The following is a 16822-nucleotide window of genomic DNA, read 5'->3' as shown; positions in this document are numbered from 1 at the left end:
TGGCAGCAGCAGCATGAGGGCCATGAAAAACTGAGGGTTGAGTCTTATGCACTTATGAGGGCAGAAAAATGTGCTACAGTACGCTTAAAAATACGTATTTTTACCTGTTTCCCAGATTCCCAAATTCCTTTAGAATCAGAAAAGGTCAGAATACCACCGGACATTCAAAATAAGAAAATGATACATACATTCTCTGAAGAAAAGGATCCCTATTAGATGACAATAGGAATATTGTGTGTTCCAGTGACATTAGCTCATCGGAGTAACAGGAAAACATGATACAACTTAATTCTGCAACTGAAGAACCACAACAAAGAATGAACGACTTAAAGCCTACTGGAAATGAGGAACTTCAAAATGGTAAATCTACCACCTGGAATAGTCAGTCAACTCCAACAGCCGGTGATCAGTATCCACAGTTCCCTGTTTCTGCTAGTCCTTGACAATATTCCTTTTATTACTGGTATCAACATGGCGATAATGCTGGGAGAGTAACTCAAGGATACCCACATTTCCTTCAATACACAGTCAACCAGTCCTTACAATCAGTCATCTGCATTTGCAGTGCCAAATTCCTATAATGCAAACCAGCCTTACTCTGATTTCAATGGACAGATTCAAGCACAGATGTATTCAGTTTCCATTTGCCATACAATTATGCAGATCCATCCTTTCTTCAAATCAGAATCCAGTGCCAAATCCATACTATTATAGTTCTACTGGAAATACAGGCTGGCCATGGAGTTGTTGGCAATATTGAAGAAAACAAGATGAAAGATTAAACAAGATGAAAAGATGAAACAAGACAATAATCTCTGGATTTAATATCTGAATTTTTAATTGCAAAAAAATTGCAGTTGACTACTTGCAGTAGTACTATTTATGCCAATGACATTTGTAGTTTTTGGCACATTTCTTATCTGTGCTAACTTTTTATGTATGTTTTTGCATTATATTATGTAAAGTTAAGATGTCTCACCAGTATTTCATTTTTATAGGCAAAATACTTATTTTTTTATACATGAGTTTTCCTCAGGGCACTTGCTTAAAGTGTCAATAACTATTTTATATACTTCTTTGTTAGGATTCAAAATATGATTGTGTTGTTTTGTAATTATTTGAAATATTTTGTGATTTAAAAAATATGTATTTTTGCACAACACCAGCAGTACACAACAGTGCTGCAGAACACAGTCGCTGTGTAATAAACCCAAAATTGCACTCTCACAGACTATTAGGAATGGACTTTTGGATACAATTTGTTGTGGAAAAAAGAGGGCAGAAAAATGCGCTACAGTAAGCTTATAAAACTTATTGGAGTAAGGCTGGGTTCACACTACGTTTTGTCCCATACGGGAGCGCATACGGCAGGGGGGAGCTAAAATCTCGCGCTCCCGTATGTCATTCATTTCAATGAGCCGACCGGAGTGAAACGTTCGGTCCGGTCGGCTCATTTTTGCGCCGTATGCGCTTTTACAACCGGACCTAAAACTGTGGTCAACCACGGTTTTAGGTCCGGTTGTAAAAGCGCATACGGCGCAAAAATGAGCCGACCGGACCGAACGTTTTACTCCGGTCGGCTCATTGAAATGAATGACATACGGGAGCGCATACGGTAACATACGGGAGCGCGAGCTTTTAGCTCCCCCCTGCCGTATGCGCTCCCGTATGGGACAAAACGTAGTGTGGACCCAGCCTAAAACACCAGCCGGTGATTACTTTTGCCTGGACTTTCACAGTATCTAGGCCCTTGACAGAGTAACAGGTACAAAATAGTACACTACTTAGATTTTTGCACAACACCAGCAGTAAACAAGAGTGCTGCAGCACACAGTCGGTGTGTACTGAACATAAATTGTACTCTTTCACAGACTATTAGCAGTGGACTGCTGGGTATGTATTAAACTGTCTACAGACTAGTATAACCAGCAGACCATTTGTGGTCGAATAAACAGGGCAGAAAAATGTGCTACAGTACGCTTAAAAATGTATTGGAATAAAACACCAGTTGGTGATTATTTTTGGCTGTCCTTTCGCAGTATGTAGGCCCTTGACAGATTAACAGGTACAAAATTGTACACTACTTAGATGTGGTATGCACTTATGAGGGCAGAACAATGCGCTACAGTATGCTAAAAAAATTTGCCCACAGCACCAGCAGTACACAACAATGCTGGAGCACACAGTCACTGTGTACTAAACCCAAAATTGCAAAAATACCCTCTCAAATACTATTAGGAATGGACTGCTGGGTATGGATAATACCGTCTACAGACTAGTATAACCAGCAGACCAGTTGTTGTGAAACAAAGACACAGATTTGCCCTAAAAAATTATTTCTCCCTCCTGTGAAAATGTTTCAGCAGCTGAGGCAACACACAGCTCTCTGAACCTCTCTAATACAATGCTGTTCACAGTGACTGAGGCGTTAATCACTGCAGTAAGGCTAGGTTCACACTGTGGAATTTCTGGGCAGAATTTCTGCCGGAGACCAAGCCGGCGGCACTAGGAACGCGTGGAATGCATAGCCGTCCCCCAATGCATTTCTTAGCAGATCTACCCAGACATGCATTGCCATCTATGGGGATGGCAATACAGTCTGTGCGGTCCTAGTGCCGCTGGCTAAATCTCCGGCAGAAATTCTGCCCAGAGATTCTGTAGTGTCAACCTAGCCTAAGAATTCATTTCTGTGCAAAAACGCTGTACTCTGTGTCCTACAGAAGGCTGAGGTGACTAAGAGGTGAAACGCTGCTGCAACAAGCTTTTCTGTGTAACACACACAGCAATGTCCATCCTATCTCTCTGCAGTGTAATGAATGAAATGACGAGCCGAAAAATGGCTGCCGAATATATAGGGCTGTGACATCACAGGGGTGACTGGCTGCTGATCTGGCTACATCCTGCATGTGATTCAGGGTCATCCCGCCTACTTACCTTCCCACCTTGCCTTCCCAGTGTTCCCATGTACTGACATGTGGTTCCGCCATTTTAGTAAATGGAGTTTAATGAAGCGATTCGCGCAATAGAATTGCAGCGATATTCGCATTTGTTGTGAATCAAATTTTTTGTGAAAATCTTACCAAATTCGGGTTCGTCTGCTTCGATTCACTCATCTCTAATTCTATTATTGCTTGAGGAAGTGGCCCATGATCTGCACATGTGCAGGCTTAAGTGAAGTAATACACAATGCCTGCTGAAATAAATGGGCATCACTGTAATGCACAGGTTTGCCATGTCCTCCTTTCTAAGAGCAGCTGTTTGTGTACCTGTAATTTGCAAGATCCAGGAGAGCCCAGAAAACACCTTAACACCAGTTCACACGCTTTTTGTTTTTGCGGGTTTTCCGCTGCGTATTTGAAAGGGGGTAGTCTCTTTTCAGCTGTCCGCAGCAGATTTTCCACGGAGGAATTTATGCTGTGGACAAGCCCCGTTGAAGTAAGTAGGGACTGCGGCGGATTTTCTGCAGCATAAATTCCACCTCAGAATATCTGCTTCGGACTGCCGAGAAGAGCCTGCCCACTTTCAAATATGCAGTGGAAAACCCGCAAAAACTAAAAGCGTGTGAACGCACCCTAAAGCATTACTGTCATTTAAAACTACTTTTGACAAGTTGCCCAGACATGTCAAAAGTTGACATGGCAAAGAATTCAAAGTATGGGCTTGACCTCCAAACTCTGCAGGTGTCAATCCGATGGAGCATCTGTGGGATGTCCTTCCAACACAAGTTCAATATTTTGAGGCCCCACCTTGTAATTTACATGAGTTAAAAGATCTGATGCTTGTGTCTTGTTGCAAGATACCACATAACCCTTTCAGAGGTATTTTGGAGGCCCTGCCTTGATGGATCATCTGTGGTTTTAGTTTTAGTCACGTAAAGGGGGCTTATATTAAGCAGGCAGTTTAAACGTTATGGTTGATATGTGGCTATGTTATGGCTGGCAACTGTGCAGATAATAGTACTTCTTTAAGATCAGACATTAGTACTTCTTTAAGATTAGGTTACTCAAACACCTTTAAGTAATAGTTTTGCAGTTTGTATCTTGTACATTCTTTAACCCCTAGAGGACACAGGATTACATGTACGCTCTTGCTGCTTGCGCACCAGGATGTGCATGCATGTCCTGCGGTGTGCATGATCTCTAAAGCGAGCTGAGCAGCCGCCTCCGCTAATGGCAGAAATCAGCGATCCCGCCATCAACCCTTCAAATTTGGGGGGGGGGGGGGTTGGGGGCTTGTGAGACTCATCAGATCACCCGCAGCATGATTGCAGGGGACTAATGAGTTAGGATCATGCAGCTACTTCGTGGAATGGAATGGGATTCAGCGGCGCTGACCAGGACAGGCACATCAGGTAAGGTAAAAAGGATTTATTTGATAAAATGCAACATGTTTCACAGTGCATTTGCGGTTTCATCAAGCCTGATAAAACCGCACAAGCGTGGTCGCATTGCATTTTATCAAGTAAATCCTTCTTAGCTTACCTGATGTGCCTGTCCTGGTCAACACCGTTGAATCCCATTCCATTCCACAAAGTCGCTGCATGAAACTGATCACTGGGTCGGGGAAGGCTGCAGACCGAACCTATAACCTCATACACGCTGACCATTGTTGTGTGTGAGCTCAGACAACCACCTTTGGTAAGAGTTCCTCACCTATTGTGTGAATTACCTGTTGGTGGTTTTATGCTCCTTTGTTTGGATGTTAGGATGATAGCCAGAGCTCTCCTTACCTGCTTTTGCCTCTCTTCTACTTGTATGGTCTGCCTTCTGGCAGACTATACAAGTGGATAGCTGATATCACTGATAGCAATGAACAGTAATAGCAATTAATTGATTGATATAAGTAGTCCCCTTTGAGAACTTAAAATAAAATAAAAAAAATTAATACTTTTAAAAAATGTGAGTACGCGATTTTACAAAATTGGTATGCATATTGGTATGCATAAAATTGTCCTTATAACTAAATTTTTCAGCATACAAGGATATATGAGAGCGAATTTTTTGCACCATGATCTGTAGTTTTTATCAGTACCATTTGTGTTTTGATGGGACCTTTTGATCGCTTGTTATAAAAAAACAATTCTGAGTTATGATGTGATTTAAAATAAAAATTCTATTGTTTTTTTTTTTTTTTTTAAATGTTAACTCATTTTAACGTTCAGGATCATAAACAGTAAATTTTAACAGTAGATTAAAAAAAAATATTTTACACTTTTTAAGTCCCCATAAGAGACTTTTATATGCAATCATAAGATTGCATTTACTTGATAATGCTATGCCAATGGCATAGCATTACACAGTATGATCGTCGATCCACCAGCGGCAGCAGGATCTGCGGCAGGTAATGGAACCCTCCTCCACCATTTTAGCTCACGGAACCCACAGGATCATGTGGCAGGCGTTCCAGGAGCTCCACTGAGCTACAGGCAATTTTCATTTTCACTTTAGATGCCATGATCGTTATTGACAAGGTCTAAAGCCTTAAAGAGGTTATCCAGGAAAAAACTTTTTTTTATATATCAACTGGCTCCAGAAAGTTAAACAGATTTGTAAATTACTTGTATTAAAAAATCTTAATCCTTTCAGTACTTATGAGCTGATGAAGTTGAGTTGTTCTTTTCTGTCTAAGTGCTCTCTGATGACACGTGTCTCTGGAACCGCCCAGTTTAGAAGCAAATCCCCATAGCAAACCTCTTCTACTCTGTGCAGTTCTCGAGACAAGCAGAGATGTCAGCAGAGAGCACTGTTGCCAGACAGAAAACAACAACTCCACTTCAGCAGCTGATAATTATTGAAAGGATTAAGATTTTTTTAATAGAAGTAATTTAAAATCTGTTTAACTTTCTGTAGCCAGTTGATCTAAAAAAAAAAAAAAAGTTTTTTTCCTGGAATACCCCTTTAAATGAACAGTAGCAACGGGATTGCTAATCATTAGCACTGAGTGTCTTGCTACTGATAGTAGCCCACACTTACTGCACTGAAGTGTGTGCAGCTCCTGCGATCGCTTCTAACCCACTTGAGGATTTAGGGTGTACATATACGCCCTTTGTCCTTAACCCCATGAGGACCAGGCCATTTTTCATTTTTGCACTTTTCTTTTCTTCCTCCTCCCCTTCTAAAAATCATAACGCTTTCAATTTTCCACCTACAAACCCATATGAGTTTTTATTTACATCAATCATTTCACCACAAAATCTAAAAAAATAATTTTTGTGGGGCAAAATAAAAAAAGCCATTTTGTAACTTTTGGAGACTTTCAACTCCACGCTGTAAAATTGACACCTTATCTTTATTCTGTAGGCCTATACAAATAAAATGATACCCAACTTATATAGGTTTGATTTTGTTTTAAAAAATAACTTTTTGTATGAAAATTAGCATGTTTAAAAATGTCCTCTTCCGACCCTTATTTTTTTTATGCACACGGCGATACCACGTGTTTGTTTATTTTTGTTTACTTTTTTTTTGTTTACTTTTTTTTTCCCCATGTATACTTTTTTCCCCCGCAATCTTCAGATTGCATACACTGTTCAATGCTATCCCATAGCCTAGCATTGATCAGTGTTATCTGTACTCTGCTGCTCCAGTCTGTAGCTTAACATTTTAGGTGCAGCTGGTTAATGCCATCCATCATCATTATCAGTGATGTCCTGCATTGGACATGGGTCCCGGCCACCAGGACAAACCCGCTATGTCCCATGCTCAGCTCCTGAAAGCGTGCCATGAAAGGGTTACAAAAAAACTGGTTACATTTTGGCTTTATTTGAAAGTATAAAAATAATAGAAACTCATGTAAAGATGGGTATCACTTTAATCATATTGACTCACAGAATAAGTAGAATGTGTGTGTTGTACCATAAAGTGCACTGTGTAAAACTGAAATCCCCTAAAAGGTGCAAAATTATTGGTCTTTTTCAATTTTCAACCACAAATAGGTTTTTGATGTGCCATGCATTTTATGGTAAAATGAAAGGTGTCATTACAAGATACAATTGCTTGCCCAAAAAAAGCACTCAAATGGTCCTATACATGGAAAATAAGAGTTATGGCTCATAACAGAAAAAATAAAATAAAATGCAAACTATAAAACAAATGGCTGTGCCCTCAAGGCAAAAATGTGCTGTGTCTTTAAGGGGTAAAATTTCAATAGTTGTTATAAAGAAAAACATACAATATATAATTTTTTTTTTTTTTTTTTTTTTTTAACAGGAAACCTAGCCATAATCCATTACTTTCAGTTAATGTTCAGTTAAATTATATATATATCTACATGATGTACAAATTAAATACTCTTCTGTATACCTAAAAGTAAGGTACCTGGTGGATGCTGTTCACATACCGTATCAGCTAGTATTGCAATAGCAGCTTGGTGTTCTTGTTTCTCAATTGGAAATCTGCCTCTTAATAAAGTGGTACATGCCCTGCTCCTAGTGTGATTTGTAGTTGTAGAAGTCGTAATTGTCACCAGATGTCCTATGAACATTCATATATCATCTTTACATATCAATGGATGAATTAATCATGTAAATGACACTAGAACATGACATTAATAGAAGAACCAATAAAATCTGTGAAAAAATGTTGGCCTTGTTTACAAAGTCTACTGTGAAAATAAATAGAGTCTGTAGTACAGGTTAAAGGGTACTCCAGTGGGAAAAAATATGTTTTCAAATCAACTGATGCCAGAAAGTTAAACAGACTTGTAAATTACTTCTATTTAAAAAATCTTAATCCTTCCAGTACTTATCAGCTGTTGTATACTACAGAGGAAGTTGTGTAGTTCTTTTCTGTCTGACCAGAGTGCTCTCTTCTGACACCACTGCCTGTTTTAGGAACTGTCCAGAAAAAGAGAGGTTTGATATGGGGATTTTCTTCTACTCTGGACAGTTCCTGACATGGACAGAGGTGTCAGCAGAGAGCAATGTGGTCAGACTGGAAAGAACTACACAACTTTCTATGTAGCATACAGCAGCTGATAAGTACTGGAAGAATTAAGATTTTGAAATAGAAGTAATTTACTAATCTTTTTAACTTTCTGGCACCAGATGATTTGAAAACATTTGCTTTCCACCGGAGTTACCCCTCTAATCCTTGAAAGCAAAGCAATGGTATTTTGAAGTTGATGTGTCCTACTCCTCCATTTTCTCCCTGCGTTAGTTTTCATAGACATGGTCCTTATTGTGAAGATTATTGCATCAAAATAAATGTATTCTCCTTACTGAGCCTTAAGATTTCATGCTGTCGATTTACTGAAATCTATTTAAAAAGTTTCAGATGGTGTGGTCATTCTGCCTCCGTGTAAGCTGCATGTGGATGGCTTTAACAATTTGCTTTTTAATCCCTTTGAAAGTCAAAAACATTTTGAAAGCTGAAATTAATTAAATGGAACCAGTACAACCTCTGGTTTCACAAATGGAGCACATACAAATGGGCTTAGCAGTTCATTTGACACACGTGAAGCAGTGGGATAAAGAGTAAAAGCTTTTATCTCACATATTTTTTTCTCAAAATGTGGATTATCTCCAATATCACATTTTTTTTCCTGCCAATCTACATGCACTATGAGTGCCCAGTGACAGAAGAACTATTATTGAATTCTTTTTTTGGCATGCTCTAGTACATCATTTGTGAAACTACTGAAGTTGGCTGTCCAAACAGGTATGTAATAATGTTCTAAAATGCCATTTTTGCTTTTTCTTACAAATCAAACAAATATTGTAAAACTCACAACCATGTTTTTGTTTTTCTTTCCTCCCCCTCCTTCCTTCTTGCTTCTTTTAATTGCATTACACTTTTCATTTTATTGCCATCTATATGTTTTCTTCTTTTATATCTTTTGTGTTTCTTTGTATCAATATTTTCTCCATTCCTTTTTTCTTTCCATTTCCTTCTTCCTTTTACCCCTTCTATAGTCTCTTTAGACGAAGATGATGTCACTGCCGAGTTAAACCGAGAGCAGAATGAGAAAACCATTCGTAGCACACAAACAGCTTTACGAAACTTTAGAGACTTCATCATCTCTAAATACCCCATGGAGACCAGAGAAATCTACATGATTCCTTGCAAAGAATTAGATGACTATCTGGCTTCTTTTTTTGTAGATGCCAGGCAGAAAGATGGGTCGGAGTATGAGCCAAACAGTTTGGCCAATTATCAGTGTGGCCTGGAACGGTATCTGAAAGAGCACAGGTACAGTTATAGCATTACCAGAGACAAGGAATTTAAAAGGTCACAGGAAGCTTTGAAACAAAAGCAAATTGAACTACGATGTAAAGGAAAAGGAAACAAACCTCATAAGTCTATGAAGCTCACCTTTGCTGATGAACTTATTCTTCGTAAGAGAGGTCTTCTGAGTCGCTATAATCCCGAAGGTCTGCTAAATCTTGTCTGGCTAAACAACACCAAAGCTTTTGGACACTGTACAGGTTTCCATGGTTCCACACTTAAATGGGGGGATGTCAGGCTACGAATATTGGAGACTGGATTGGAATTTCTTGAGTGGATGGGCCAGGAAAGCCCTGACTCAAAGATCAAGAGAGCAGGGACAGAATGTAGAGTATATGCCACACCACACTCTCCACAAACGTGCCCTGTGCAAGACTACAAAGAATATGCACAGAGGCGACCACCAGCAATGCGTTATGAAGATGCTCCTTTCTATCTGTCTATCAAGCCTGTTGTAAACCTAGCTGCTCTTCACTGGTACAACTGTCAGGCTCTTGGTAAAAATAAACTGGCCAAAATGGTGAAAACAATGTGTGAGAAGGGCAATATACCTGGAAGAAAAACCAACTTTAGTGTGTATCAAAGTTGTAGCACTCTTTCAGAAGCCCAAAGTAATCAGCTAGTCCTGATCTGTAACAATTTGAGCCAGCAAGCTGCCCAGTCTATGGCAGCTCACTCGGGACCTGGAAACTTTATTGTTTCAGCCTCTTATGACTCTTCTTCTGACACCGCTTGAGATTCATCTGTAAAGAGATTGCTACAAGGCCTAGTTAGGACTGTAGACTAGCACTAACAATTAAACTGTGATTGAATGTTTGAGTCTGGCCTATTCTACTGTTAGTCACCTTAGAAAGATGAAAAATTAAAAATGTAATATATTTTATTGTTTTTTTTTTTTGTTTTTGTTTTTTAATTAAAAGTCAGTTAATAGAACTAGTTTTTGTATTGCACCTACAATAATATTTATACTATAGTGGTCAACCAAAATGCATGTTGTAGCCTGAATTTTTTTTTTTTTTGAAAGGGTACTTTTTAAAAAGTTGAATAATACATATGCCTTGACTGGTGAGCACAGCAACAGGCTACATTGTCTAAGAAGGGTGCTAACATTTTAATATATAATCCTCAAATAAATACCAGAAGTAGACCCCTGCTGCTGCAGCCAGCCCCAGAGTTCCTGAATGCCTGCCTGACCTAATAACAACAAGACAGTACTGACCTAGAAGTTTGTATAGCGGCCTTTTTGTCTTCTGCACTTGAGTAAAAGAAGCAACTTTAGTTCTCTCTGTGTAATGCCTTTCATGGACTGAAAACATTGAGATAGTTGCGTTTTAACTTTTTTAATTAATATTCTTTTATTTTTTTGGAGAAATGTAGGATTTTAAATGTAGGATTTGTACAACTGTAACACCAAGGCAAGATATCATTTATAGCAATATGCAATGGTGTTTATGGCGTGAAGACTGTTCCTCAATTCATCTGCACTGTTGTGTGCCTGAGCTGGGCCACAGCCACATATACGTATGTCATTTATGAATCTGCAACTACAGAGGCATGTGAAACTACTGAAATGTTATGTTTATTGACCTCCAAAATACAGATGAAAATCTGCATATTTTTGTGTGATATCAAGTCTCTTTTGTGAAAAGTGTTCACTGTTGAACTGTTTTCTCTTAAAATTTCATTTTAACTTATACAAATGACTGCAGTATTTACAATCCTGATGCAACAAAATGGTGGGAAGGTTATAATTTATTAAAAAAAGGTACAATATCAGACTCATCTCTTTTGTTTTAATGCTTATTTTTATTTTTTTTTTATAAAATCCTGACCAATAAGAAGCTAGACACTGCTTTTCTTCCTGTTGTTTAGAGGTTAGAGTTAGGTTTTAAATTATGAACATTTTTGGTGTATTTAAAGCACAGATTTATTGCCGAAAATCTGTCGCTAAGAACAATACATTGTAAATGAATGGGGCTTTATAAAACCTCATTTACATAAACATAAAAAAAATTACATGGTTACTTACTGCAGATACTGCAGATTTTAAAAATTGTAGCAAAATCTATGGTTGGAAAGTGTTGTTGTTTTTGAACACATAATCTCTCTTTCAATTTACTTTCTTATCTGGACTCTTGACATATGGGGGTCTTGCAGGTTCTTGTTGCTTACACTCATTCATGACCACATCAGCTACTGCATGAAATGGTATGTGAATAAAGGTATTAAAGGGGTACTCTGCTGGAAAACTTTTTTTTTTTTTTTTAAATCAACTGGTGCAAGAAAGTTATACAGATTTGTCAATTACTTCTATTAAAAAAGCTTAATCTTTCTAGTGCTTATCAGCTTCTGTATGCTCCACAGGAAGTTCTTTTCTTTTTGAATTTCCTTTCTGTCTGATCACAGTGCTCTCTGCTGACACCTCTGTCCATGTCAGGAACTGCTATGGAAATTTTCTCCTGCTCTGGACAGTTCCTGACATGGACATTTAAAAAAAATGTTTTCCAGTGGAGTACCCCTTTAACCAGATATTTTGGTTTTCCACCATTTATTTAAATCAAGCATTTCACAGCTAATTCCAAGGGGCTCCACCATTCTTTAACACCTCCACCATTTTCTTATATTCCTATTGAATATGCAATCTAAAAATAAATGTGTTTATATGTTTGTTTTGTTCTTCACAAACAGAAAAGTTTAGTGTGATTCAGTTACTAGTGATGCCAACATTCAAATATAGGATTCATAATATTCCTGCAAGAATAATCCCTCAGATTATTCCACATTAGAGCTAAAAAAATTGTTGATGTAATCTGGTTAGTATTTCACAATAGTATTATAAGATAAAACCAAGAGTTGAACCTACAGAGATAAAAACTATGAAAAGATATGTTCAGTGTTTTGCATCCACTCTTGCAGTTGGTGTACATACACTGGCCAAAATACTGTCATTTGAAAATGGCTTTACAGGAAATGTAGCATTTCATTTTTCTTAATAAACAATGTTTAGAATATAGGTGTCCTATATACTTTAATAACACGACATAGGTAAAGTGAACACCTCATAAATGCTATTAGTTTCAAATAGGTTGGCTACTAGACATGATTTTTTTTTTCCGTACACTGCATGGAACTTTCTTCACAATGCCAGAATTCTTGACCACAGGGAAACATGGGAAATCTGAATGAGTTTTCTTTGAATTCCATTCTGTTGTTCTAGTATGACTAGATGTAATATGTCTTTAGTAAATTGAAAAATGTTCTAATATCCTGAAAAGAATAGATTTTTGGTCAAATCTAAAAATAGGCCCTCAACTATGAAATCACTCTAAAATATTTAAAGTGTACCTGTCATTTTCAAAAACTTTTTATATTGTGTAAATAATTACATTGTATGTATATTTGTAATATACATCTTTTAAATCATGTGTTTATTTTCATTTCTGCAGCTATTGCCTGTGTGTCTCTATGCAGAGACAAAATACAGGAAGTGTGGGTGGACAAGCAGGGCTCTGCACGGAGGACAAGCAGGGTGTCTGTACACTGAGGATAAGCAGGGCTCTGAACTGAGGACAAGCAGGGCTCTGTACACTGAGGACAAGCAGGGCTCTGTACATTGAGGACAAGCAGGGCTCTGTACACTGAGGACAAGCAGGGCTCTGTGCAGTGAGGACAAGCAGGGCTCTGTGCAGTGAGGACAAGCAGGGCTCTGTGCAGTGAGGACAAGCAGGGCTCTGTGCAGTGAGGACAAGCAGGGCTCTGTGCAGTGAGGACAAGCAGGGCTCTGCAGTGAGGACAAGCAGGGCTCTGCAGTGAGGACAAGCAGGGCTCTGCAGTGAGGACAAGCAGGGCTCTGTGCAGTCAGGACAAGCAGGGCTCTGTACACTGGGAACAAGTTGGGCTCTGTACACTGACACACTGTGACATGCTCCCAGCTCACACATCAGAATGATTGACAAGCCAAAAATATACTAATGTTTTTAACCAGTGTATATTAAAAATATACATATAATGTTATTATCTACATTATATAAAAAGTTTTTGCAAATGACAGGTACACTTTTAACAACTTAACGAACACGGACGTAAATGTACGTCCTGGTGCGGCGGTACTGCATGATGGAGCGATGCTCGCGTCATGCACTGCAGGTCCCGGCTGCTATCAGCAGCCAGGGACCCGCCGGTAATGGCGGACATCAGCTATCTTGCTGATGTCCGCCATTAACCCCTCAGATGCCGTGATCAATACAGATCACGGCATCTGTGGCAATGCCGTGCCGCGGGGATCCGTTCATCTAAGATGGCGGCCGGAGGTCCCCTCACCTGCCTCCGGCCGTCTCCTGGGGTCTTCTGCGCTGGTCTGAGATTGAGAAGACCAAAGCAGACGATCGCCAATAACACTGATCAGTGGTATGCCCTATGCATAGCACTGAATAGTATTAGCAATCAAATGTTTGCTATAGATATTCCCCTATGGGGACATAAAAAAATTTAATGTAAATTGTCCTTTTTCCCGTTTTACCCCCAAAAAGCATTTAAAAAAAATGAATAAACATATTTAGTATTGCCGCATACGAAAATGTCCAAACTATCAAAATAAAATGTTAATGATCCCATGCGGTGAACGGCCTAAACGTAAAAATAAAAAAGTCCAAACTTGCTGCTTTTTTTAATCACATTTTATAAAAAAAATTTATAAAAATTGATTTAAAAGCTTCATATATGCACATGGCAAATGTGGTATCGATAAAAAGTGCAGATCATTGTGCAAAAAATTAGCCCTTATACATCTCTGTATAAGGAAAAATGAAAAAGTTGTAGGTGGTCAAAATAGGGTGACTTTAAACATTCTGATTTTGTACAAAAAGTGAAAAAATAATTTTTTAAAGCAGTACAATAATAGAAAAGTATGTAAAGACCGATATTATTTTAATCATATTGACCCACAAAATAAAGAAAACATGTCGTTTTTACCTTAACCTGTACAGTGTGAAAACAAAACCCTCCAAAATTTGCAAAATTGTGGTTCTGAATTACATTTCTTCACTAAAATAAAAAAAAAAATTGGGTTCGCCATACATTTTGTGGTAAAATGACAGGTGTCATTACAAAGTAAAATTGATCATGCAAAAATCAAGCCCTCATATGGGTCTGGGGATGGAAATATAAAAGAGTTATGGATTTTAGAAGGCGAGGAGGAAAAAAAGAAAAGAATTTTCTCTAGCATACAACTGCTAAAAAGTACTGGAAGGGTAAAGATTTTTTAATAGAAATAATTTACAAATCTGTCTAACTTTCTGGCACCAGTTGTTTAACCCCTTAACGACCACGGACGTAAATGTATGTCCTGGTTTGGTGGGACTTCGCGCACTAGGACGTACATTTACGTCCTGTGTATGACCGCGAGCATCTGAACGGTGCTCGCGTCACACACGGCAGGTTCCGGCTGCTAGCAGCAGCCAGGGACCCGCCCGTAATGGTCGACATCCGCGATCGCGCAGATGTCCGCCATTAACCCCTCAGATGCCGTGATCAATACAGATCACGGCATCTGCCGCAGTGCGGTACTTTGGATGATCGGATCGCCCGCAGCGCTGCCGCGACTTTCCGATCATTCCAACATGGGGCCGGAGGTCCCCTCACCTGGCTCCGGCCGTCTCCCGGGGTCCTCTGCTCTGGTCTGAGATCGAACAGACCAGAGAAGAAGATCACCGATAATACTGATCGGTGCTATGCCCTATGCATAGCACTGAACAGTATTAGCAATCAAAGGATTGCTATAGATAGTCCCCTATGGGGACATAAAAAGTGTTTAAAAAAAAAGTTGAAAAATGTAAAAATAAAAAGTAAAAAAAATTAAAAATCCCCTTAATCCCCAATAAAATTTTAATTGTCCTTTTTTCCCATTTTACCCCCAAAAAGCGTAATTTTTTTTTTAATAAACATGTTTGGTATCGCCGTGTGCGTAAATGTCCGAACTATCAAAATAAAATGTTAATGATCCCGTACGGTGAATGGCGTAAACGTAAAAAAAAAAAAAAAAAAAAAAAAGTCCAAAAATGCTACTTTTTTGTCACATTTTATTAAAAAAAATTATTAATAAAAAATGATCTAAAAGTTTTAGATATGCAAATGTTGTATCTAAAAAAATAGTACAGATGACGGCCCAAAAATTAGCCCTCATACTGCCCTATATACGGAAAAATGAAACATTTATAGGTGGTCAAAATAGGGCGATTTTAGATTACTGATTTTGTACAAAAAGTTTTAGATTTTTTTTTTAAGCGGTACAAAAATATAAAAGTATCTAACCATGGATATCATTTTAATCGGATTGACCCACAGAAGAGCACATGTCATTTTTACCGTAAAGTGTATAGTGTGAAAACAAAACCCTCAAATATGTTAAAATGTTCTCCCTTTTTTTGGGTTCGCCGTACATTTTATGGTAAAATGAGGGGTTTCATTACAAAGCAAAGTAGGTCACGCAAAAAACAAGCCCTTATATGGGTCTGTAGATGGAAATATAACAGAGTTATGGATTTTAGAAGGCGAGGAGGAAAAACTAAAACGCAAAAATAAAATTGGCCTGGTCCTTAAGGTTAAAATGGGCTTGGTCGTTAGGGGGTTAAATAAGTAGTAAATCAGTAAAGTGCTGTAAAAAAGCTCCTCTGTATTTATTTGCCATAATGAAACCTACCACTAATATTAAAATGTGGTTGTCAAATTGAATCTCTGGGATCCTCCCTTATTGAGCTTTAGTTGCCTCAGTATATCTGCAGTTTCTTTGTCTTCCTGATGATTTAGTTGCTCATATTTTACAAACTCTCTCTCTCCTTTCTGGAATATAAATTTGCTGTCAATATCCTGACTTCTGAGAGAGATTGTACTTAGATGGTTCTTTTACACAGCAGCTAATTCTACAGGCAGTGCTCAAGTAGGGCTGAACAGAGCAGTATTCTAAAGCAGTGATGAGACTGGGATGTAAAGCCATAACATAGTTTTAACATCGACAATTCTGTTTCCTATATCAATACAACAATAACAAACTAAGTGTGCCCTAAGTTACACAATTAACATATTTAATGGATAGCTAGACCTAGCCAAGCTTACAGGCAGCCATATTGAGAGATGATCTTAATATACAAAACTTACAAGAACAATATGCCATGACCAGTCTGGAATAGGTAGCACAGTTTCTATTGCTCTGGAATTCAATCAAATTACAGTGAAAGCCATTAATGGAGTGTTCAACATACTAGAAGTACATCCTACAACAACCAAAAGGCCACGTGCATGTGTGGTTTTAATGCTCAGAAACCATTTAGTGTGACAAACATCAAATAACGGGATGTCTGGAAGAAAATCTTTTTTTTAAATAACTGAAAACAACCTCTATACATAGATCCATCCAATAAGGTTTTGTTGATTTTGATTGAAGCTTCCAGTTCCCGATCTTGACTACAGTGTTGCAGGGTCCATTTATTAATGGCCAGGACTGAGACTCACTCATTATTGGAACTGATGAGCTGAAGGTGGAGAAAGACAGACCGTATTCAGAAACCCTTAGGGTATGCAGATTTGTTGCAGATTACCTGCAG

At 38.4% G+C, this 16822-nt stretch overlaps 1 protein-coding gene across 5 annotated transcripts in view; it reads left to right on the top strand.

Moving 5' to 3' along the window:
* Positions 1-16822, top strand: part of KIAA1958 (KIAA1958 ortholog) — a 108627-nt gene that overhangs the window by 76564 nt on the left and 15241 nt on the right. For 3 of the 5 annotated variants that reach the window (XM_056518435.1, XM_056518445.1, XM_056518439.1), the window contains exon 3: positions 8912-11016. The exons of 1 other annotated variant lie outside the window; for it this stretch is intronic. In XM_056518435.1, coding sequence (XP_056374410.1) covers positions 8912-9960 — 1049 coding nt within the window. In that variant the 3' untranslated portion in view covers positions 9961-11016. Of the gene's footprint in view, positions 1-8911; positions 11017-16822 lie in introns of those variants that run through there. One more of the 5 variants, XM_056518456.1, reaches the window with a different exon arrangement.

Source organism: Hyla sarda, chromosome 1 (genome assembly GCF_029499605.1).
Source record: "Hyla sarda isolate aHylSar1 chromosome 1, aHylSar1.hap1, whole genome shotgun sequence".
NCBI lineage: Eukaryota > Metazoa > Chordata > Amphibia > Anura > Hylidae > Hyla > Hyla sarda.
Note: the sequence above shows the minus strand (reverse complement) of the source record. Positions and strands in the feature narration are given on the sequence as shown.